Raw genomic sequence first — 22,837 nt, forward strand, 5'->3', positions numbered from 1 at the left:
TTCCATACAAATTTAAGGACTATTTGTTCCAGTTCTTTGAAAAATGTCCTCGGTATTTTGATCGGGATAGCATTGAAAGTGTAGATTGCTCTGGGTAGTATGGACATTTTAACTATGTTAATTCTTCCAATCCATGAGCATGGAATATTTTTCCATCTTTTTATGTCTTCCTCAATATCTTTCAAAAGTGATCTATAGTTTCTAGCATATAGGTCCTTTACGTCTCTGGTTAAGTTAATTCCAAGGTAACGCATGGTTTTTGGTGTTATTGTAAATGGGATGGATTCCCTAATTTCTCTTTCTTCAGTCTCGTTATTCGTGTATAGAAATGCAACTGATTTCTGGGCATTGATTTTGTATCCTGCCACCTTACTGAATTGTTCTATAACTTCTAATAGTTTGGGAGTGGATTCCTTTGGGTTTTCCATATAGAGTATCATGTCATCTGCAAAGAGAGACAGTTTGACTTCTTCTTTGCCGATTTGGATACCTTTGATCCCTTTTTGTCTTCTGATTGCTGTTGCAAGGACTTCTAGTACTATGTTGAATAATAGTGGCGAGAGTGGGCATCCTTGTCGTGTTCCTGATCTTAAGGGAAAGGCTTCCAGCTTTTCCCCATTGAGAATAATGCTTGCAGTAGGCTTTTCATAGATGGCTTTTATGAGATTGAGAAATGTACCCTCTATTCCTACACTCTGAAGGGTTTTAATCAGGAAAGGATGCTNTATTTTGTCCAAAAAAATGCATAAAATAGAGTAGAATTGCATTAGCTTCAATAAAAAATTCAATTTCATAAAAAATAAAAATAAAAAAGGAGGGGCGCCTGGGTGGCACAGCGGTTGAGCGTCTGCCTTCGGCTCTAGGGCGTGATCCCGGCGTTATGGGATCGAGCCCCACATCAGGCTCCTCTGCTGAGAGCCTGCTTCTTCCTCTCCCACTCCCTCTGCTTGTGTTCCCTCTCTCGCTGGCTGTCTCTGTCGAATAAATAAATAAAATCTTTAAAAAATAAATAAATAAATAAGTAAATAAATAAATAAATAAAAAAGGAGAGGTGGATACCAGACAAAGATGGCCAATGTCTGCAGTACATACTATCTTCAATGGCATCTTAAATTTCAACGCACACTATTATATAAAAGCTTATTATAGGGGCACCTAGGTGGCTCAGTCATTAAGCATCTGCTTTCGGCTCAGAGTGTGATCCTGGTGTTCTGGATCGAGCCCCACATCGGGCTCCTCCGCTGGGAGCCTGCTTCTTCCTCTCCCGCTCCCCCTGCTTGTGTTCCCTTTCTCGCTGGTTGTCTCTCTCTGTCAAATAAATAAATAAAATCTTAAAAAAAAAAACAAAAGCTTGTTATATTATGGATACAGGGTGGTGGGGTTAAGTGACTTGCTTAATTATGTAATTATTTGCTCATTCATTTATTGATCTCTCTTGTGTGTCTACAATTAAACAAGAGGCCTTGGTTAAGTTAAAAAATAAATAGATAAAATAAAATAAATAAAATAAAATAAATAGCTCCCTGCTGGGTGATGCTGTGGATTAACTGGGCCTTGGATCTCTGGATCTTTTGGATCTCTCAGCAGACACAGCAGGGGATCTATCTGGGCAGGTCCTTATCCTGATCTTCATTCTTTGTTGATACTGTATACATCTAAACAAGTACTTTTCCATATTTTATCTGCACCTCAGGCTGTCCTTCTAATGTCTGTTTCTTCCTAAAGTATATATTTTAGTGGTTCCTTTGTTAATGATCTACTCTTTATTTTCATTCTCATTTTTAAAAGCTGGTTTGACGCTTTGACTCTCCATTCCTCCTGTGTGCTTGCTGATCTTTGGGAGCTTGTTGCTTGATCTCCATCTGTAGGAAACCAGAGACTAAACTGAGTATACTGTCCTTAGAGAGGATTTGATTCTGCTTCTGCTGGGAGCCAGGGGTTGGGGGTCTGCTGACCTTGGACCACTTTACCTCTCAGGAGGCCTAGCTCACTAGGGGAGTCACAGACGGGACTCCCCACCTCACTGCTGGTATCCTGACCTTAGTGTTCAGATGGACATCTGTCCTCAAGAGAACCCAAACCTCTTCGCTTGTTACCCTGAGCTCTACCTCTGGCTCATTTGTGGTGAGTGGTGTAGGAGGGTAGGACTCAGAGACTTCTCTGCTTCTTCCAAGCCCAGGAAGCTGCCCTGTTCAGGCTCTCCTCACTGTGCAGTGAGGGGTCCAAAGGAGCACCTGGTTTGCCACAGAGCCAGCAGTGGAAATCCTCTGTGTTTATGTTTCCTGTATTCTTAACTGGAGAAAATGGCAGTGGGCTTTAGGCAGTTGGACATTCACAGTGTCCAGAACTACTGAGATTTCCCCAAGCAGTGTGCAGGGGCACGGGTGAGGAAGGAAGGCAGAGAGAGAGGCTGTGGCTCCTGCAGTTCTGTCTCTTGCCCCGTGGCCGCTGTGCCGCAGCTCACGTCCTCCCCAGGAGCTCGTCTAATCCAGTTTCTCTGCTTTCAGACACTCATCCAAGAGGAAGGATGGCCAGTGCCTTCTCTAAGTTGCTCACTGGCCGCAATGCTTCTCTGTTACTTGCTACCGTGGGCACCAGTGCCCTAACCACTGGGTACCTGCTGAACCGGCAGAACGTGTGCGCCGAGGCCCGGGAGCATCATCGGCTGTTCCCGCCAAGGTGAGAACTCCAAGTGTCAGCCAGAAAAATGCTTTCCCCTGCCGGAAACTGTCAGCTAGGGCCCTCCCTTTTGCTTTTGAGAACGACTAAGTCAAACTGACAATCACCATTGACACCCACGAAGCACAGGGACCTGTGGGGAATCCGAGGCAGTGCAGCGTCATTGTTCTGCCCAGAGCTTGGGGTCTGGCTGAGTAGTAGTGGTACTACCGAGCCCCGGTTGAGCACTCTGATGCGTGTTAGGTGCTACATGTGGAGTATCTAGTCGATTCACCTTCGCATCCCTTTGTGACAAAACGGAGACTTTGAAAAACAAAGCAGTGCCCAAGTTCACAGGCCTTGTGCAGCCAAACGCAAACCCAAGGACCCTGATGCCAGACGCATGCTTCACTCAGTGCTGGCCCACTTTCTGGAGGACGATGTTGTAGGACTGATTTTAAGAATCAGCTTTAAAGGCCATTGCAGATGGAAAGTGGGGAAGTGGCATGAACGGACCCGATTTCTCAGCCCTTGGCTCCTCGCACACGCTGCCTAGAGCGGGCACGCAGTGCTGACTTTATGAGATTCCGTAGAGGCAGGTGTGGAGGAGACAGATGAGGAAGACTTGCGGTTTTTCTCCAAGATATTCATTGGCTCTTGTGGGAATCAAGATCTCTGAGGGAAATACCAACACCTACCATGTACCTCAGGAATTCCTGAAGGGAGATTACCTGTGTTTGAGCCCGTGGTCGTCCTGAATCCCCTGTTCTTCAGCCAGTACACATCCCAGTGTCAGCAGCTCACTATTTCCTTCTATGTGCTGTTCCACAGATATTTACTGGCGCCCGTTTCAATAGCCAGCCACTGTTGTCAGCAAAGCAGACAGAGTCTGTGCTCCTGGAACTTGCACCATTGATAGAGGACAGATAAATAACTGAATTACTATGTAGCTTTACCTGCAGGTTCCTAGTCTCTCCACCACAGACCTAAGGGACCAAAATGTGGTGGTTGCATTTTACCAGCACTTCTGGGTTAAAAAAAAATCTGCATGGGATTTCCATTCATTTTGTAATTTTCACCCTGTCTCCTCTTTCCAATAAGCCATGTTCTGTGGGCTCCTGCAGCCAGCATCATGGAATCCTTACGCAAGGCCAGGTCCTTGGGCTGTTCAGGGGACTGGTTGTTTTGTTTTGTTTTTTTCTTTTTTAAATCTGGCTTACTTAAGTCATGACTCCTAGCCACAGGTCCCCCTGCCCACTGGCTAAAGAGAGCCTGGTGGAAGGATGGCCAGAAACAAAGCCCTTTCATAGGCTGCTTCCCTCAGGCACTGCTCACTGAAAGCCTCTTTCCTCCACGTGCAGTGCAGACTACCCTGATCTGCGAAAGCACAACAACTGCATGGCCGAGTGCCTCACCCCGGCCATCTACGCCAAGCTGCGCAACAAGGCGACGCCCAATGGCTACACCCTGGACCAGTGTATCCAGACTGGAGTGGACAACCCTGGCCACCCCTTCATAAAGACTGTGGGCATGGTGGCTGGTGATGAGGAGTCCTATGAGGTAAAACGTGGCTGCTGATTCCAGGGTGGGGAGGGGGGGATGCTCTGGGTGCCAGAGTCCTTTTCTTCTCTATGGGGCCAGCATTCACAAGGGGAAGCCAGCTTTAGCAGAACATCTGGGATGCTTTCTTGAACAAGGAGGCCTACAGCTTCCCAGGGACAAAGCTTCCTTTGCTGCTGCATTCCACCTCATGGTGGAATGAGTTACATAACAGAGCTCCCTGAGACTGTCAAGGGGATGAATTGGGACAGAAAAAAATAAAATCTTATTTATTGGCGATAGGTATTCACCAATAAGACATTAGGAGATGGTGTGTTTGTGGCTAGACTTTACCGAGGAAGGAGGATGGTCTGTGTCTTTAGCTTGGGAATTACTGATTACACAGCCACTGTAGCCTAGATGACTGAGTTCACCAAGTCTCTCAGAGGAATCCCGTGATCCCCATGTCTTCATCCCTGGGGCAGCAGCACAGAGTGGTCTGCTGCTAGGACAGCTCAGTCACTGTGCAGCCCTCCTCACAGAGCAACCCCTACGCCATGGCAAACTGCAGCGAGCTGAAGGCAGTTCCCTGGGAGAAGAGCCGTCAAGAGGAGGGAGGCTCCTCCCGAATTAACAGGGCTGGTAGTTCACTCACATACAGCAGTGCGCTACTCCGGGCTCCCTGGATCCAGTGTACTCCCCACCCCTGGCCCACCCACTTCCCACAGCTCCCAAAGGCAGCAGCTACTCTGTTGTGACTTCTCTTAACATTATTTTGCCTAAAGGACATGCCTGAAGTTTTTGTTTTAAAAAAATAGATTTTGCACAGGATAGTTTGGGCTGGGGAACGACCTTACATGGTGAGAGGTCCTGGCTTTGCCCTGATGCCGCTGCGTACTTTTCTTGTAGTGCATCTGGTTTTCCATGAATTTATTATGTTTAAAGTCTAGAACCTGATAGTCTCTTCTGACCACAAAACCACCTGCAGCAGCTTTTGCTCTGGTACCTTCTAAAGAACTCTTGGGGAAAACCATCAAATCCTTAAACACAAGATTTTCTTGCTCAGTCTCATGGCAGTAAGCTGGGCAGAGTCACTAGGGAGGTGGCCTGTTGTTATTTGTTAACCATCAATCTACTCACCCCCATTTCCTGCTTGGTAGCACTGAGAATTAGAGGAGGGCGTCAGCTTTGGCCCTTAAGATAAGAAGGGGCAAATGAAAGGAATGACCTTTTAACAGATGAACCAGTTAAGGAGGAAACAGGTCCATCTTCCCTCCTTCAGGTGTTTGCCGACCTTTTTGATCCTGTCATCAAACTAAGGCACAATGGCTATGACCCCAGGGTGATGAAGCACCCCACGGATCTGGACGCATCCAAGGTAGGTTGCAGGCCCCTCTGCTTTCCCATGAAGCTGGCTCTCCAGAGCCTAAAGGAGGAGCACAGAGAGGAGGGCGACTCACCCTAGGTCAGATGCCCTCTGCAAGCTCTGTGATGGCCCTGGCACAGCATACTCCCTGGAGGGGCAAGGAGAAGGTCAGATCTCAAAGTCTTTGTTTTCTTTAATAAGGACCAGTAGGTGGTGGTGGCCAGTGAGAACTGTAAGCCTTTCCTAAAGCAGTTCCTTCTTTTTATCCCACACCTACTGGGGTAAAGGATTCCGGATGGCACTCCATACAGTTGCTCGGCCCCTTATCCACAGGACCCCTGCCCCCCTAATCCCAAATGTGTCCAGCATGTTGTGCAAAGGGTCTGAGTGCCTCCTGCAGGGGTACTGCAGGCCAGTGGGTGGGAACACGGTGGTTATGGCAAGACTGCAGTCCGCAGCTGGTGGTGGTAACCCCATGCTCTCTCCGCTTTGGCAGATCACCCAGGGGCAGTTTGATGAGCGCTACGTGCTGTCCTCTCGGGTGCGCACAGGCCGCAGCATCCGTGGGCTGAGCCTGCCGCCTGCCTGCAGCCGGGCTGAGCGAAGGGAGGTGGAGAACGTGGCCATCATGGCCCTGGAGGGCCTCAAAGGGGACCTGGAAGGCCGCTACTACAGGCTGTCTGAGATGACTGAGCAGGACCAGCAACGGCTCATAGATGTGAGTGGCCTTGAATCATCTGGCCTTGCCTGGGGTGGTGGGGCTGTGCCCAGAGCCCTAATGGGCACCGTGAGGTCTCCTGGGGAGCTTGCTGGGACTTCATCCTGTTCAGTATAAGGAAGGAAAATGAGGCCTTAACACTTTAGGTCAAGCCACAGAAATGGTCTGTGGTTAAAATCTGCAGCGGAAGCTGGGGGGCTGGGGATCCATGGGGGAGGTTAAATGGAAGGCCTGTTTGCTTGTGGAGGATGATCTCCATGACCACACCCAGCAAAGGTCCTGGAAGCTAGGGAAATCTGGAAAGGAAGTTACTGGGGTGGAAGGCCTGCCCTGACTCCCGTTGGAGCCAGCGCAGGGATTTCCGCTGCCTCCGTGAGTCTTCTACAGCTCTCCTCTAGCACTAGAGGAGACAAAACTCAAGTTCTTTTACTTATTTTCCGTGTGGCACAGCTAAAAGGGGATAGCAATTTCCAAAGTAACTTTTAACACCAAAGAAAAGCAGAAACAAATTATCTGTCATTTCAGAAGACGCAATGCCACAAAATATGCCCCACTGCCAAACTAGAGCTAGCTTTGTGGTCTCTAGGGGCCTCAGTCTCCTGGTCTCTGCAGCCATCGGGCCAATCTGCCTGCTCTGTTAGAGAAAAAGCCCCCCTCTGCCTCAAGCAGCTCCTTGTGGTTTCGGCATAAGGCCCAAAGTCTGTTCTGGCTAATGTCTCCCACCCCTTCCACTCAGTTGTAGAAGGACTTCCCTCTCCGTATCTTCTAGACTCTGTCACTTCCTGGCTGTGTGATACTGGGTAGGTTCTTTTCTCACTCTGAATCTGTTTTCCTCACTTATAAAATGATTATAAACTGCCTCATGGTGTTGTGAGGATTCAAGAAAATAAAAGCACATAACATAGAGCTTGGTACATAATGAGCACTGAATTAATGGTAGATATTTTTATTTATAAACCATTATTTTACATCTCCAGTACTTTTTAGCGAAAGTAAATAACTAATAATGCTGGCTATGTGGAGAACAGTGGCTGTGTATAGCAGACTTTCCAGGATCGTGTCCCTCACTGCCCGCTCTGTCATTGCACAGTGTTGATGCTGGGGGCTAAATGTAATCCATAGTGATTACGTATTTCCATCTGGGCTAAGCCACTGTGTTTCAGCCTTAGCTGTACACTAGAATCACCTGAAGAGCTTTTAAAAAAATCCCACTGTCCAGGCCACACCCCATAACAATTAGGACAGAATCTCTGGGGGACAGGAACTGGGCATCTGTATTTTTTAAAAAGCTCCCAGGTTATTCCAGTGGGCAGCCAAGGCTGAGAACCACTGCCTGACAGACCCGGCGCGTGTAGGTGTATCTGATTTCCTCCTTTTCTCCTTTCTGCTTTGTCCCTTTCGGCCTGCAGGACCACTTTCTATTTGATAAACCAGTATCCCCTTTACTAACGTGTGCTGGGATGGCCCGTGACTGGCCAGATGCCCGGGGAATCTGGTATGGACACAGCATGCTCACCTTTGCAGTGTGTACACAGGATCTCCTGCGATCACCTGCTTCTCCTAACCCGACGATGCTGTGACCTGCAGCTGACAGCATGCCCGCTTGAGTTAGATGGAGGAGAGAGACACTGTAGAAATCGTGTGTGTCATTCTAAAGTATGGTGATGTTTCTAAGATGTGTAAGAATGTTCGCTGGTTTGCATGAATTATGCATGAGAAAAAAAATTATTTTTAAGAAAAATTAGCTTCATATTATTTGACCTCACAGAGAATCTGTTTCATGACATTAAAACAAAAGAGCAGAAAATGAAAAATACTGAGGACTTAAGCAAAACCCTACAAGGAAGAATGGATATTGAATATGCACGTATTTTATCTTGGCCAAAGTCCTCAGTCCACTTTGATTCCTGTACTTTGGTAGGTTATTTTGACACTCTGCAAAGGAGCTGCGCTAAGTGTGTTCGTGAGCAGTTGCTCCGTGTGTGTGCATAGGCAGGGTCTATGCAGCAAACATATGTGACATCTTCTGCACCCCAAACGTCTGGGGCTGCAGGTAAAAAACTTTCTTGAAGCGCCACAAGACTTTGGTTGAGCTTTGCAGGAGAATACTCGTTAGTGTCAACGCCAAATGTTATCCATAGTTGTATTTTTGTCCTCCTTGTCCAAGGAATGGGGAAGAGGATATTCTTGTTGGGTAAAAACATGACATCTTTAAGGGTTGGAGTTGATCTTATTCTTCATTCTGTCAAGGTGACGTTATTTTGTAGTACTTGTTCAGGCACGATGTTGAAAAAATTAGGGCTTTCTAGGAAATGAGGAAGGTGAGATGAAGCAATCAAGCTCAGAGGTAAAGGGAATTTCCATGTGTTGAAACAAACGTATTTAACACCCAACACCATATTTGTCCTTCCATTAGGCATAATTATGACAAGACATTTCTCATCTGGATTAATGAGGAAGACCACACCAGGGTAATCTCTATGGAAAAAGGAGGCAATATGAAAAGAGTATTTGAGCGATTCTGTCGTGGACTAAAAGAAGTAAGATGTTACCAGAGATTTATGAATATTCATTAAAATGAAATCGCTTCTTCATTCTTGACAAAAGACACTATAGTGACTTCCAAGATGGGGCTAATTTTTTCTAGGGATCATGGCACTCTTTGAGGGTGGGACTACCAGAGCAGTGCTTCAAAAAATAGGTGACTTTTTAAAGGAATTTTTTTTATTATCATTAGTGAGTTCCTATGCTTCCCTCCCCAGTCCAGAATGGTTTTGGAAAGTCTGTGGATCATTATTCAAATACTCTTGGCAATTCTAAGCATAGAGATAGTATAGGATATAACTATGTTCATAAGTAACTTGGCCACAGCCTCACCTGCTGAGAATTCCTATATTCTCCCATAAAAAATAACAGCAACTCACAAGTCATTGAATGTTTATTTAGTATGTGCTAGGTACTGCATTCAGTGCTTTACATGTTTCCTCTAGTTTAATTGGACCGTTTTATTTTTTTTTAAATATTTTATTTATTTATGTGATNTAACTTGGCCACAGCCTCACCTGCTGAGAATTCCTATATTCTCCCATAAAAAATAACAGCAACTCACAGTCACTGAATGTTTATTTAGTATGTGCTAGGTACTGCATTCAGTGCTTTACATGTTTCCTCTAGTTTAATTGGACCGTTTTATTTTTTTTTAAATATTTTATTTATTTATGTGATAGAGAGACAGCCAGAGAGAGAGGAACACAAGCAGGGGGAGTGGGAGAGGAAGAAGCAGGCTCCCAGCAGAGGAGCCTGATGTGGGGCTCGATCCCAGAACTCTGGGATCACGCCCTGAGCCGAAGGCAGACGCTTAACGACTGCGCTACCCAGGCGCCCCAATTGGACAGTTTTAATATTTAGATAGTAGTATCCTTTTCCATTAAGGAAATACAAATTGGCCTTTCATTCACGGCAGACATACAGTACACATCTCTCCCTGGTGTTGCGGATGTACTGAGTAAATGGATAGTTAAGACCTCCGTTTGTTCACTATTGTAGGTGGAACGCTTAATCCAAGCGCGAGGCTGGGAGTTCATGTGGAATGAGCGACTAGGATATATTCTGACCTGCCCTTCGAACCTTGGCACAGGATTACGGGCTGGTGTCCACGTTAGGATCCCGAAGCTCAGCAAGGTAATGTTACGTAGCCAACAGCCCTGTTGGGTTCCACCAGGAAAAGCTCAGATGTTACTTCTTTGTGGAGGGAGAAATCGTCACCATTCCATAACCCTTCCTTACTTTCTACACCTGTAATAGGAAAGAATGAGAAAGGGTTATGCCGCAAAAGACATTTGTATCCGTTAGGATAAGAGGTTAAGGGCTGTAAGAAAGAGGTGTGGCTTCAAGAACAAGAAGTTTAAATTCTACTTCTCACTACAAGTCAGGATGGGCAGGCGGGCTGCTCTGTCCTCCATGGAGCGCCTTCCATCTCTGTCTCTCTCAGTGTAGAGAGTTCTTCCACTTGAGCCTGCATCAAAACTACCTGGGGGCTTGTCAAAACAGATTGCTTGGCCCACCTGCAGAATCTGCATTTTTAACAAATTCCCAGGTGACTTGGTGCTGCTGGTCAGGGAACCGCACCAGAAGGACCCCTGTCTTAGGGCATTGTCCCCTCTCCATAGTCATGGCCAGGCCCCATGTTGCAGCTGCTGGGAAGGGGAGAGAGGATGCAGGTGTGACCATTTAAAGATTTAAAGTCTAGGCCTGGAATTGCACATATCACTTTATGTTCATTCCATTTGCAAGAACTTAGCCAGTGGCCACGTTCTCAGCTCCATCTGTGAATGAGGAGGAAAACGAATTCTGGTAGGCATTCAGTACTTTCTGCCACAGCACAAGCAAATCAAATACGTGAAAACCATTTTAGAAAATGTGCTTCCTACCAAAAACAGAATGAAAATTATTCCAATGTTAAGAAAATTATTTGATGTAATTTAACTTCATGATTTTAATTATATCAGTGAAACTATTATACAGATGCATTATCAACTCACTAAAGCTGGCATCCAAATGCCAAAAATGAAACAAGTTAATAACAGCTCTGCTACCTTCTAGCTGTGTGACCCTCACCAGTTAATTCCTCTGAACCCCCATTTCCTCATCTGTGAAATAAGAATGAAAGCAGCACCTACTTCATGGGGTTGTTGTAAGGTTTCAAAGTTCTAGCATAGTGCCCTGGTACACAGTAAGTATATGCTTAATAAATATTAAAACGGTTACTATCTCTCATAATGCATCTTACTAAGTCCATGTGCCAATATGGTGAATCAGTTTTGCTTCTTACGACACTCCGTACTGTCCCTTGTCCCAGGATCCACGATTCACTAAGATCCTGGAGAACCTGAGGCTGCAGAAGCGTGGCACAGGCGGTGTGGACACGGCAGCAGTGGCGGACGTGTACGATATTTCCAACATCGATCGAATCGGTCGATCAGAGGTAACATCTCTCACTTCCCAAACATGAGCTAATGATATTAGCCTAAGAGAAAAAGGGAATAGAGAAGTAGCCTGAACAGTCTTGCCTTATTCACAAAAGTCGAGACCTCCTCTTTCCCCACGGAGTCCTGAGTCCGGTTGGTGTTTCATTCTGTAGTACTAATCCTCCATGGGAAATGACCGCATAAAAGCAAGCACAAGGTAAGCTGAGAATCTACAGGCAGGTAGAGGAGTTCACGGTGGGACTATTGTCAGCACCTCACCCGTGAGAGGTAGTCCAGCAATCTTTCAGCAACGGGAGCTCTCTTATGCCAAAGGACAGGAATATTTTATGACCGTGATGTCAGAGAATGTGTGTGCTCTCTGACGGTGGTAAAATAGAATTTTCTCTTGATTCTGAATTTCCTTTGGTGAAAGTCACATGCTTCATTTTTAGCATTTTTAGATACTTGATAGTTTATAAAATTTTATTTGAGCTAAAGCTGGCATGTAATACTGGCATATGCACTAGGTATATAAAAGATTGTGCTCATGAAATAATCTTTAGGATTCTGTGAACACATAGGAGGAACAGCATTCATAAACTATAGGTAGGCTTGGAGGTGATGCACGAGACGGAGCACAGAGAGCCCACTTAAGGAACATGCAGCTGAATCCTAAGTACTGATCTCAGTAAGGCATACCAATTTATCTGGATACAGTCCCATTGAATGTATTAGGCCCATTATTAATTTAAAAGCCTCTTCCTCTTATAATATACAAATCTTAATAACTCAGTGGTTGGTTATTAAATCTTTGCATTATTGATGCTCTTTCTTCTTCCTTATTAGCTTTCAAATATTTCACTGCCAGTTGGTGTGTCCCTACCAATAAACTGAGAAAAGGGAAGGAGGAAACACGCAAATCAGCTTGTGTGCTTCCACCTCTGGTAAAGTACTTGAGGAAGAAGCAGCTCTAAATACAACTTCTGAAATTCACTGAGTAATATGTTGTGTAGTGAATAAAGAAGATCTGGAACCTAGGCCTGTCTGCTTCTGTTAACTAGATTTTTATTACTGGAAAACAAGGCAGTCATCATTTAAAAAAATTTTTTAAAAGCCTAATAGGTGACCATTATAAAAGCTTAGAAAAATGCCAAAAAGTATTTAAGAATAATGCTTATTAACCCTAAGAAAACCATTGTAAATATTGTTCTGTATTGCCTTCCGTTTTTTAAATGTTTTATTATATAAAACTTACATTTTGTTTGGTTTTATTCACATGAACAAATTTATTCATGAGTTCACAGCTCTGTTATTCAGGAAAACAGTGATTCTCTTTAATGTATGTGGTCAGTCATAAGCTTTGCTCTGGGTGATGCTGATTTGACAACTTCATGTGCTATGCCATCCCCACCACAAATGGAGATCCAATCTGTCACCATAAAGTGCTATTACAATAACACTGACCATATTCCCTTTCATCCCTGCCACTCACTCCATAACTGGAAGCCTGGACCTCCCATTGCCCTCCACCCATTTTTGCATCTGGCATCCACTAGTTTTTTCTCTGTATTTATGGTCTGGTTTCTGTTTTTTGTTTATTAGACTTATTTCACTTAAAATGCCCTCTGGGTCTATGTTGTCACAAATGGCAAGATCTCAATCTTGTTTATGGCTAATATTCCATTGTATATATATGTGTGTGTATATATATATACATATGTCACATCTTTATCCATTCATCTATTGATGGACACTTCATCTTGGCTATTATAAATAATGCTGCAAAAAACATAGGGGTGGATACTATGTAACTTCAAATTATGTTTGTTTTGAGTAAATACCAGTAATAAAATTACTGGATCATACGGTAGTTCTATTTTTAATTTTATGAGGAACCTCCCTACTATTTTCTACAGTGGGTACACTGGTTTACGTTGCCACCAGCAGCAGATGAAGGCTCCTTTTCCTCTGAATCCTCACCAACATCTGTCATATCGTGTCCTTGTGATATTGACCATTCTGACAGGTGCACGGTGTGATCTTGTGGTTTGGTTTGCATTTCCCTGCTGATAGTGATGGGGAGCATCTTCTCACGTGTCTGGTCTGTCCTGTTGAAGAAAAGGTCTATTTAAGAGCTTTGCCCATGTTATAATCAGATAATGTGTTATTTCATTATTTCGGCATAGTCCGAATGGTGTGTTACTGCTTTTGTTTGCCTGAGGAGAGCTATCCATAAGTATGTTGCTGAGGCTGGTGTTCAAGGGTTTACTGCCTAAGTTTTCTCGGAGGAGTTTTTTGGTTCCATGCCTCACATGTAGCTCTTTAATCCGTCTTGAGTTCATTTTTGTGTGGGTTTAAGAAAGTGGTCCAGTTTTCCCTGCACCATTTACTGAAAAGATGGTCTTTCCTCCATTGTATACTCTTGCCCCCTTTGCTGTCGATTAACTGACCAGAGGATCATGGGTTCATTTCTGAGCTCTCTGTCCTGTTCCATGGATCTCTAGGTCTCTGTTTTACTATAGCCTCGCAGTACGTCTTGAAATCTGGGATTGTGATACCTCCAGCTTTGTTCTTCTGTCTCAGGGCTGCCCTGGCTGTCTGAGGTCTTTTTTGGTTTCATGGAATTTGGGGATTATTTATTCTGGTTTGGCGGAAAATGCTAGTGCTGTTTTGATAGGGATTGCACTGAATCTGTAGATTGCTTTGAGCAGTATGGACATTCCAGTGATATCCATTCTTCCAGTCCATGGGCATGGTATATTTTTCCATTTGTTTATGTCATCTTCCAATTTCTTTCATCAGTGACTTCTAGTTCTCAGAGGAGGTCTTTTACCTCCTTGGTTAAATTTATTCCTAGGTGTTATTTTCTTTTTGGTGCACTTGTAAGTGGAATTGTTTTCTTAATATCTCTCTGCTTCCTCATCACTATATAAAAATTCAACAGATTATTGTATATTAATATTGTATCCTGCAACTTTACTGAGTTCATGTATTCTAGTAGTTTCATGATGGAGTTTTTAGTGTATCATGTCATCTGCAATAGTGACAGTTTTACTTCTTCCTTACCAAGTTGGATGCTTTTTTTTCCCCCCTCGTCTGATTGCTGTGGCTAGGACATCCAGTACTATGTTGAATAAAAGGGTTTAGTTCAGTTCTTTTTCTGAGGTTTTATCTTACTCTTTTGTTTGGAGCATATTCTTCTGTCTTCTGATTTTGTTGACTTTGTCTTTATTTCTATGAATTGGGCAGAACATCTACTTCTCCTAAACTTGAAAGAATGGTCTTAGATATGGTTGTCCCATGTGTAGACTGTGTGTACCTGGTGACAGGATGGTTACAGCTGTGGCGGGGAGGGGGGTGCTGGGACTGCCCTGGGGCTCTCCAAGCAGAAGGCGTGCCTTACATTTTTACGATTATTTAAACACCTCTTTTTTAAACAAAATATCATTTTTCCAATGTATTCTATCATGAGCTTATTCTTACAATATTAAGTATTCTTAATGACAGCATAGTAAAGATACTCCGTTATCTATTTAATATCTGATTTGTTGATATTTTACTTGACCATATCTATACCTAATTCTGTAACCATCTCTACACATAACTCCAATCACAACTCTGATTATTTAGTTAGGATATATTTTTAGGAAGAGAATTCCTGGGTTAAAGAAGAGGGGACCTTACTTATGACCAAGGTTCTTACCAGAAGATCTATATCAAGATAAGAGTCCCTTTGGCAGTGAATGAGAGAACCATCTCACCACACCATTATGAACACTACAATAGGTCAAACTGGATAAGTAAAAACTATGTGTTTCTTTGATTAGTGATAACTAGCTTTCTGACCTAACCCTCTCTTGGGGCCTCAGTTTCCTTATACATGAAAAGTGGGGAGGGGACTAGATCCAATCATGCCTAAGGTATGTTCAGCTGTAACAAGATCCCTTCCATCCTTGCTGTTCATTCTTAATTCCAGACCACAAAATGTTTGATAATAAGTAATTGCTTACTAGCCTAATTTGCATCTCTTTAGAAGCAGTGCAATTTATTAGGAAGAGGATCTCAAGAAAAAAATTCATAGGCAGATGTGCTCTAATAAAAACCAGTACTTGTAAATCAAAGTTCTAAACTTTTTTTAAAGGCAGGAATTTTTAAAGGTTCATCTTAATATAATTCAGAGTTTCCTTTAAGTAGCAAACTTGCCTGGTACAGTGAAAACATGATTTAATTGCCCCCCAAACATTTGGTTCTAAACAATTTTTCAGAAAGAAAGCTAGCCACTGTGTAAATGATAGTTCAGATACTATCTAAGCTATAGTGTTCAGATAGCTTAGTGGCAGGTCTTAAGAGAGATCCATGAACAAAAGTGTCACTGTAATTTTTTTTTTTTAAGATTAGAGCACACAAGGAGGGGGAGGGGCAGAGGGAGAGAGACAAGCAGAATCCCCACCAAGCAGGGAGCCCAATGCAGAACTAGACTCCAGGACCCTGAGATCATGACTTGAGCCAAAGGCAGACACTCAACCAACTGAGCCACCTAGGCACCCCTGTAATTTTACTGTTAGATAAACTTATAGCAGAGACTGATGGGTGGGGGCGGGGGGGATGTCTGATATGTACACTAATGGTTTTCATATATTTGAAAAGTTCTCAAAAAATAACTCAATCTAAAAAAGGGGGGGAGGGCTGAGAGCAACCCTCCCCTCCATAACACTTTAGGGAAATATTAAGAAAGAAGAAATTGTTATAAAATCCACTAACATGGCAATTTCTTACTTCTCCCAGTATTGTTCTTATTAATGCCTTGCACGTGTCTTCTATGTAAATTAATCATTCATCTTTTTCACTATCAAAGGTTGAGCTTGTTCAGATAGTCATCGATGGAGTCAACTACCTCGTGGATTGTGAAAAGAAGCTGGAGAGAGGCCAAGATATTAAGGTCCCACCACCTCTGCCTCAGTTTAGCAGAAAGTGAACTTTTTCTTTTCCAAACTATAAATAAATTGTCTGCTGGTATGACAGACATGAAGAAATTTTTACTGAGAGTTTTTATAGACTTGGAAAAATGTAAAATTGTATGTCCTATCTTTAAAATAAAACTCTCCTTAATATCCTTAGTTTCCCTGATTTTTAAAAATCCTACTCAGAAGGCAAATACATCAAATTACAAGCAGCAGCAGGAAAAATAAGAATGATAAAACACATTTCTAAGACCACTTACACACAAATCTAAAACCCTCCAATTATCTAGATGTTGTAATATCAACACTGTAACAAAACTTTATGGACAACACTGGTGTATTAGTCCCTCATTTTCCAATCATGTTTCTGGCAACTAGAACAAGAGGAGATTGATTTCTCTTGAGGGTGTGGAAATAAACTACACAAATGACAAGCAGAGGCTACTTATTCAGGGATAGATACAGAAAGGGAGTCAGCCACTATCACTTAAATTTGTCAGAAACTCAGACATAAGCACACAAAAGCACTTTGGTGACAAATGGGAGCTCCAGGTATAACCTGATTGGGGTTGTAGTCATGGAGAAACTGAAGGCAGAATTACTCGAAATGGGGTATCCAATGGAAATGGTTTGAGAAGAGTATTTGAGTTTCCTTGATCCTGATTTGGAAGAAGTGTAAAAAAAAAATTAGGGAAGATGGCAGTCGCAGTCACTGACAAAGTCAAATCTCTTGGCCGATAAGTTAGATTGTGGTGTGGCTTCCTAAACCGTTTGCTGCAAAGATTATGAGTTAAATATGGTCAAAATTATCAGATATGGTCTAAAATTATATATTTACTCTCTCAAATCTACAATCTGAGGTCTAATACTGAATATGTGTTTAGTATAATTCAAAAGCTGAATATCCTCATATCAAATCTTGTTAATGCTTTTACAGCCATCATGTGATGTCTGGAACATGAAGGGGCATGACAGAAGAGTTAGGGAGAACTCTAATAAGTTATGAAACTGTACCACAACATGAAAAACTGTTAGCTTCAATGATAGGAATGAGATAAAGTTTGCATTCTGTAGGTGAGCACCATCAGTGCTAGGGTAAAAATGAAATACCGCTTTGATGTATACATCTGCCTTCCATCCTGCTCCACTGGGAAAAAATAAGTAAAAGAGGATGTACTCAGGCTAGTGCTGATAGGCACCACATTAATTTCTGAATGGCAAACTGATGTGTGGTAAAAATTCAGACAAGGAAACTGCAGTCAATATAACTGAGGATATCATGTTAAATACCCTGAATGGGATGGGGTGGAGGACGGTTTGCCAATCAAGGCCTGTAGACGGATGAGAGATCAGAACCTCATCCAGTGACTGGGATTCTAGGGACAAACAGATAAAAGGTAGATAACACTGGTGTTGTGGCCAAGCAAGTCCACTCTATAGGCACAAGTCCCAACTCTCCCACCATATTCCATTAAGTGATTTATTCAGTCTCTGTGTTCCTCAGTTTCCTTTGTATATAAGGATCACAATGATAATGTCTACCTCATGGGGCTGCTGGGAGCAGAACACTGATAACTGGAAAGTGCATTTAGAAGTGCTCATCACATTGGATGTACTATGTAAGGGGTTTGTGAAAGAAGTCATAAAAAAAGAGGAACTGCTACAGTAATGTTACGATAACTGATCTCTGAATATCCCTTTAAAACTGTGCTTTAGGGTAAACCAACAGACCTGGACAGTCCCTCTTCTGAAAAGGTCTTATGAGATAAGAGGTAAATGAAGGCAAATGCCTACAGCTAAAGAAACCTAAGCAAATAGGAGCTGAAGAGACCAATGGGGGCATATGTCAACATTCTTTTTTTTTTTTTTAAAGAAAAGCTGAAAAGCAAGCAGTGGCATAAAAATATTTGGAGACTAATATAAAAAGGAAGCAAGCCTTGTGATCTAAACCTATACCACAACATTTACAGAAGAGTAAATACCTATTCTTCTCAAGCTATTCCCAGAAACAGAAGAGGAAGGAAAAGTTTGAAATTCATTCTACCACACCAACATTAGCCTGATACCAAGACCAAAAACAAAAATAAACCATAGGCCAATATCTTTGATGAACACATGCAAAATTCCCCAAACATGAGCAAAACAAATTCAACAATACATGAAAAGGATCATTCATCATGGTCAAGTGGTATTTATTCTTGGGATACAAGGGTGGTTCAATATCCACAAATCAATGTGATGTATCACACTAAGAAGGATAAAAACCATATGATCATCTCAATAGATGCAGAGAAAGCTTCTGACAAAATACTACATCCATTCATGATACAAACTCTCACCAAAGTGGGTTGAGGGGAAACAGAAATGAACATAATAAAGGCCCTGTATGAATAACTCACAGCAAACCACATACGCAACAGGTGAAAAACTAAAAGGAAGACAGCAAGCATGTCCACTCTCACCACTTTTATTCACAATACTGGACATCATAGCCACAGCAATCAGACAAGAGAAAGAAAGGCATCCAAAGTGGTAAGGAAGAAGTAAAACTGTCACTATCGCAGTTGACATGATACTATACATACCAAACCCAAAAGTTCCCATCAAAAAAACCCCTTTAGGGGCGCCTGGGTGGCACAACGGTTAAGCTTCTGCCTTCGGCTCAGGGCGTGATCTCGGCATTATGGGATCGAGCCCCACATCGGGCTCTTCTGCTATGAGCCTGCTTCTTCCTCTCCCACTCCCCCTGCTTGTGGTTCCCTCTCTCGCTGGCTGTCTCTATCTCTGTTGAATTAATAAATAAAATCTTAAAAAAAAAACCTTTAAAAAAACAGGAAGAATGTATCAGAATACATGAACTCAGTAAAGTTGCAGGATACAATATTAATATACAATAATCTGTTGAATTTTTATATGGTGATGAGGAAGCAGAAAGATATTAAGAAAACAATTCCACTTACAAGTGCACCAAAAAGAAAATAACACCTAGGAATAAATTTAACCAAGGAGGTAAAAGACCTATCCTCTGAGAACTAGAAGTCACTGATGAAAGAAATTGGAAGATGACATAAACAAATGGAAAAATATACCATGCCCATGGACTGGAAGAATGGATATCACTGGAATGTCCATACTGCTCAAAGCAATCTACAGATTCAGTGCAATCCCTATCAAAACAGCACTAGCATTTTCCGCCAAACCAGAATAAATAATCCCCAAATTCCATGAAACCAAAAAAGACCTCAGACAGCCAGGGCAGCCCTGAGACAGAAGAACAAAGCTGGAGGTATCACAATCCCAGATTTCAAGACGTACTGCGAGGCTATAGTAAAACAGAGACCTAGATCCATGGAACAGGACAGAGAGCTCAGAAATGAACCCATGATCCTCTGGTCAGTTAATCGACAGCAAAGGGGGCAAGAGTATACAATGGAGCAAAGACCGTCTTTTCAGTAAATGGTGCAGGGGCAACTGGACAGCTACATGAAAAAAAGAATGAGACTGGACCGCTTTTTTTTTTTTTTAAAGATCCATTCAGTCATTTATTAGAGAGAGTGCACGTGCACATGAGCAGGAAAGAGAGGCAGAGGAAAAGGGACAAGCAGACTTCCCACAGAGCAGGGGGTCCAATGTGGGGCCCAATCCCAGGAGCCAGAGATCATGACCTAAGCCGAAAGCAGGTGCTTAACTGACTGAGCCACACAGGCAACCCTGGACCACTTTCTTATACTTCACACCAAAATAAACTCAAGATGGATTAAAGAGCTAAACGTGAGGCATGGAACCATAAAACTTCTCAGAGAAAACCTTGGCAGGAAACCCTTGGACATTGGCCTCAGCAACATACTTATGGATAGCTCTCCTCAGGCAAGTAAAACAAAAGCAGTAACACACCACTGGGACCACAACAAAATAGCAAGCTTTTGTAGAGCAAAGGAAACCATCAACACAACAAAAAGGCAACCTAGTGAATGGAAGAAAATATTTACAAGTGATATTTCCAATATGGGGTTCATTTCCAAAATATGTAAAGCACTCACACAAGTCAACATGGAAATAACAAATCTTCAGATTAAAAGATGGGCAGAGCATCTGAATATACATCTTTCTCCCCAAAAGACATACAAATAAGCCACCAGACACAGGAAAAGTTTCTCCACATCACCATCATCAAGGAAATGCAAACTAAAACCACAATGAGATAGCACCTCACACCTATCAGAATGGCCAGAATCACAAAGATGAGAAATGACAAGTGTCAGCGGGGATGTGGAGGAAAAGGAGCCCTCATGCACTGTTGGTAGGAATGTAAATTGGTGCAGCCACTGGGGAAAACCATGGAGTTTCCTCAAAATATTAAAAATTAGAAAAACCATACAATCCAGTAATTCCACTATTGGCTGTTTACCCAAAGAACACAAAGACGCAGATCTGAAAAGGTATATCCTCCCTGTGTGGATAATACCGCGGCACTATTTACAACAGACATGACGTGGCAATAATCTAAGTGTCCACTGATAGGCTGAACAGATTAAGAAGAGGTCGCGTGGAATATTACTCAGCCATAAAAAAGAATGAGATCTTGCCCTTTGCAACAGCATGGTGGGATCTAGAGGGTATTTTGCTAACTGATATAAGTTAGAGACCAAGCAAGTACCATATGATTTCACTTATATGTGGAATGACAAAAAGAAATGAATAAAAATGAAACAGACCCATAAATACAGGGAACAAACTATTGTTTGCCAGAGGGGAGGTGAGTGTGAGTGTGGAATCAGTGAAGTAAGTGATGTGGATTAAGACTTACACACTTCCAGTTATAAAATAAAAAAGAAAGATAAAAAGTACAGGAATGGGAACACAGTCACAAGAAAAAGTTTTGCAATCTATATCACAGCATCCCAAACAGGGTAATTATGATGAACAGGGAGAATTAAGAGTATCTACAGTATAGGAAGTATAGCTAATATCTCTCTTTTTTGTTGTATTTTTACCTAATTCATTTGTCACCTTTGCCATTCGTTCTACTCATCAACCAAACTACATTTGCATTGAATATTAGTTTGTCCACAGACTTTAATTATTTCATCTACATTTGAAACTATTGACTTATAAGGCTGACTTTTATTGTATTATCAGGAATTGCTCATCTGTAGCTTTCATTTTTAAGAACAAGATATTCATAACTAAAGGCAGGCATTTAATAACCATGTCTACAATGAATTTCTAAACCCTCAATCTGGCATCTCAATTTTTGTTGAAATCTCCATATTCATTAAATATCCTTCCCTGACTGTTCCTCAGACAATTTTCAGATCACGTAACAGCATCTAAATTGCATACAAGAATATCCTTTCTCCTCAAGCATTGCCAAACATTTGATAGATATAATCCTGTTTGCAGAAGTTGTGGAAAGTCATACTTCTGCTACAAAAACAAGCACACTGGCAATGTTATGGTGAAAATGAGATGTTTTATGTGAAAAGTGAGTCTAATGAAAGAGATAAAGAGACTTGTAATTATTAAAATTCTAGCTGAATGCCATAGCTTCCAGCTTAAGTAGTCATAGCATGCAAGTAGTTCCCATTTCCAAAGCTCTAGTTCAATCAATATTCATGAAGCTGAAAAGAACATCGTTCTTTTCATGGGACCTTTTTAATTTGCTATATTCCCTGCATCTGGAGCAGAATGCAGATAAAATAGGCTTTGATGGTGGGGAAATCATTCTGGTTCTCTTCCGTGGAGGAAGAGAAACCTGTGTTCTCCTTGACTTCTTCGCTGCCACATCATCACAAGTCTGCTTACGGGAAATTAGTTATTCTCCCTCAGGCCAAAAGTCATATAAGAACATGTTTTGGAAGCAGCCACAAGAAATTGTTTTGAGATCAAAAGATTTGCCTTAAATTCAGGCTCTGCCACTAATCAACTATATGACTAAGGGCACATTTTTTTTTCATACTCTTTTCTTTTTCAAAATTTTTATTTTAGTCCCAGTTAGTTAGCAAAAGTGTAATATTAGTTTCAAGTATAGAATTTAGTGATTCATTGCTTACATACAACAACAGCCAGTGCTCATCACAAGTGCCCTCTTTAATGCCCATCAGCCATTTAACCCACCCCTCCAGCAACCCTCAGTCTGCTGTACGGTTTGCCTCTCTTTTTTCCCCCAGGTACAATCTGTTTTGTTTCTTAAGTACCACGTATGACTGAAACCATATGTACTGGTCTTTCTCTGACTGACATATTTCACTTAGAATAATACACTCTAGCTCCAACCACATCATTGCAAATGAGAAGATTTCATTCTTTTGATGGATGAGTAATATTATATATAAATGCGTAAAGAAGTTGTGATATATATGTATATATATAAACATATAAATATTGGAGTGCATGTATCACTTCAAATCAGTATTTTTGTATCCTTTGGGTAAATACCTAGTAGTGCAATTGCTGGGTTGTAGGGTGGCTCTATTTTTTTTTTTTTTTTATAATGTCTGTCAGTAGAATCTTTTTTTTTTTTAAGATTTATTTATTTATTTATTCGACAGAGATAGAGACAGCCAGCGAGAGAGGGAACACAAGCAGGGGGAGTGGGAGAGGAAGAAGCAGGCTCATAGCGGAGGAG

General features: G+C 42.1%; 1 protein-coding gene and 2 long non-coding RNA genes across 4 annotated transcripts in view; 1 reads left to right on the forward strand and 2 right to left on the reverse strand.

Moving 5' to 3' along the window:
- Positions 1-16,359, forward strand: part of CKMT2 (creatine kinase, mitochondrial 2) — a 33,874-nt gene extending 17,515 nt beyond the window's left edge. For both annotated transcript variants that reach the window (XM_019796397.2, XM_011220983.3), the window contains exons 2-10: positions 2,508-2,679; positions 4,020-4,218; positions 5,480-5,575; positions 6,060-6,281; positions 7,691-7,776; positions 8,698-8,821; positions 9,828-9,962; positions 11,140-11,265; positions 16,104-16,359. In XM_019796397.2, coding sequence (XP_019651956.1) covers positions 2,528-2,679; positions 4,020-4,218; positions 5,480-5,575; positions 6,060-6,281; positions 7,691-7,776; positions 8,698-8,821; positions 9,828-9,962; positions 11,140-11,265; positions 16,104-16,223 — 1,260 coding nt within the window. In that variant the 5' untranslated portion in view covers positions 2,508-2,527 and the 3' untranslated portion in view covers positions 16,224-16,359. The remainder of the gene's footprint in view (positions 1-2,507; positions 2,680-4,019; positions 4,219-5,479; positions 5,576-6,059; positions 6,282-7,690; positions 7,777-8,697; positions 8,822-9,827; positions 9,963-11,139; positions 11,266-16,103) is intronic.
- LOC117801525 lies at positions 938-7,946 on the reverse strand. Its single transcript, XR_004624120.1, has 3 exons — positions 7,798-7,946; positions 3,390-3,561; positions 938-974 (listed from the first exon to the last, which is right to left on the reverse strand). It is a non-coding gene; the product is annotated as an uncharacterized LOC117801525 (long non-coding RNA).
- LOC105236251 overlaps positions 9,942-22,837 on the reverse strand; it is a 36,039-nt gene continuing 23,143 nt past the window's right edge. Inside the window, exons 2-3 of the long non-coding RNA XR_004624119.1 lie at positions 11,071-11,307; positions 9,942-10,076 (exon numbers count right to left, since the gene is read on the reverse strand). This is a non-coding gene — a long non-coding RNA (uncharacterized LOC105236251). The remainder of the gene's footprint in view (positions 10,077-11,070; positions 11,308-22,837) is intronic.

Source organism: Ailuropoda melanoleuca, chromosome 3 (assembly GCF_002007445.2).
Source record: "Ailuropoda melanoleuca isolate Jingjing chromosome 3, ASM200744v2, whole genome shotgun sequence".
Lineage (NCBI taxonomy): Eukaryota > Metazoa > Chordata > Mammalia > Carnivora > Ursidae > Ailuropoda > Ailuropoda melanoleuca.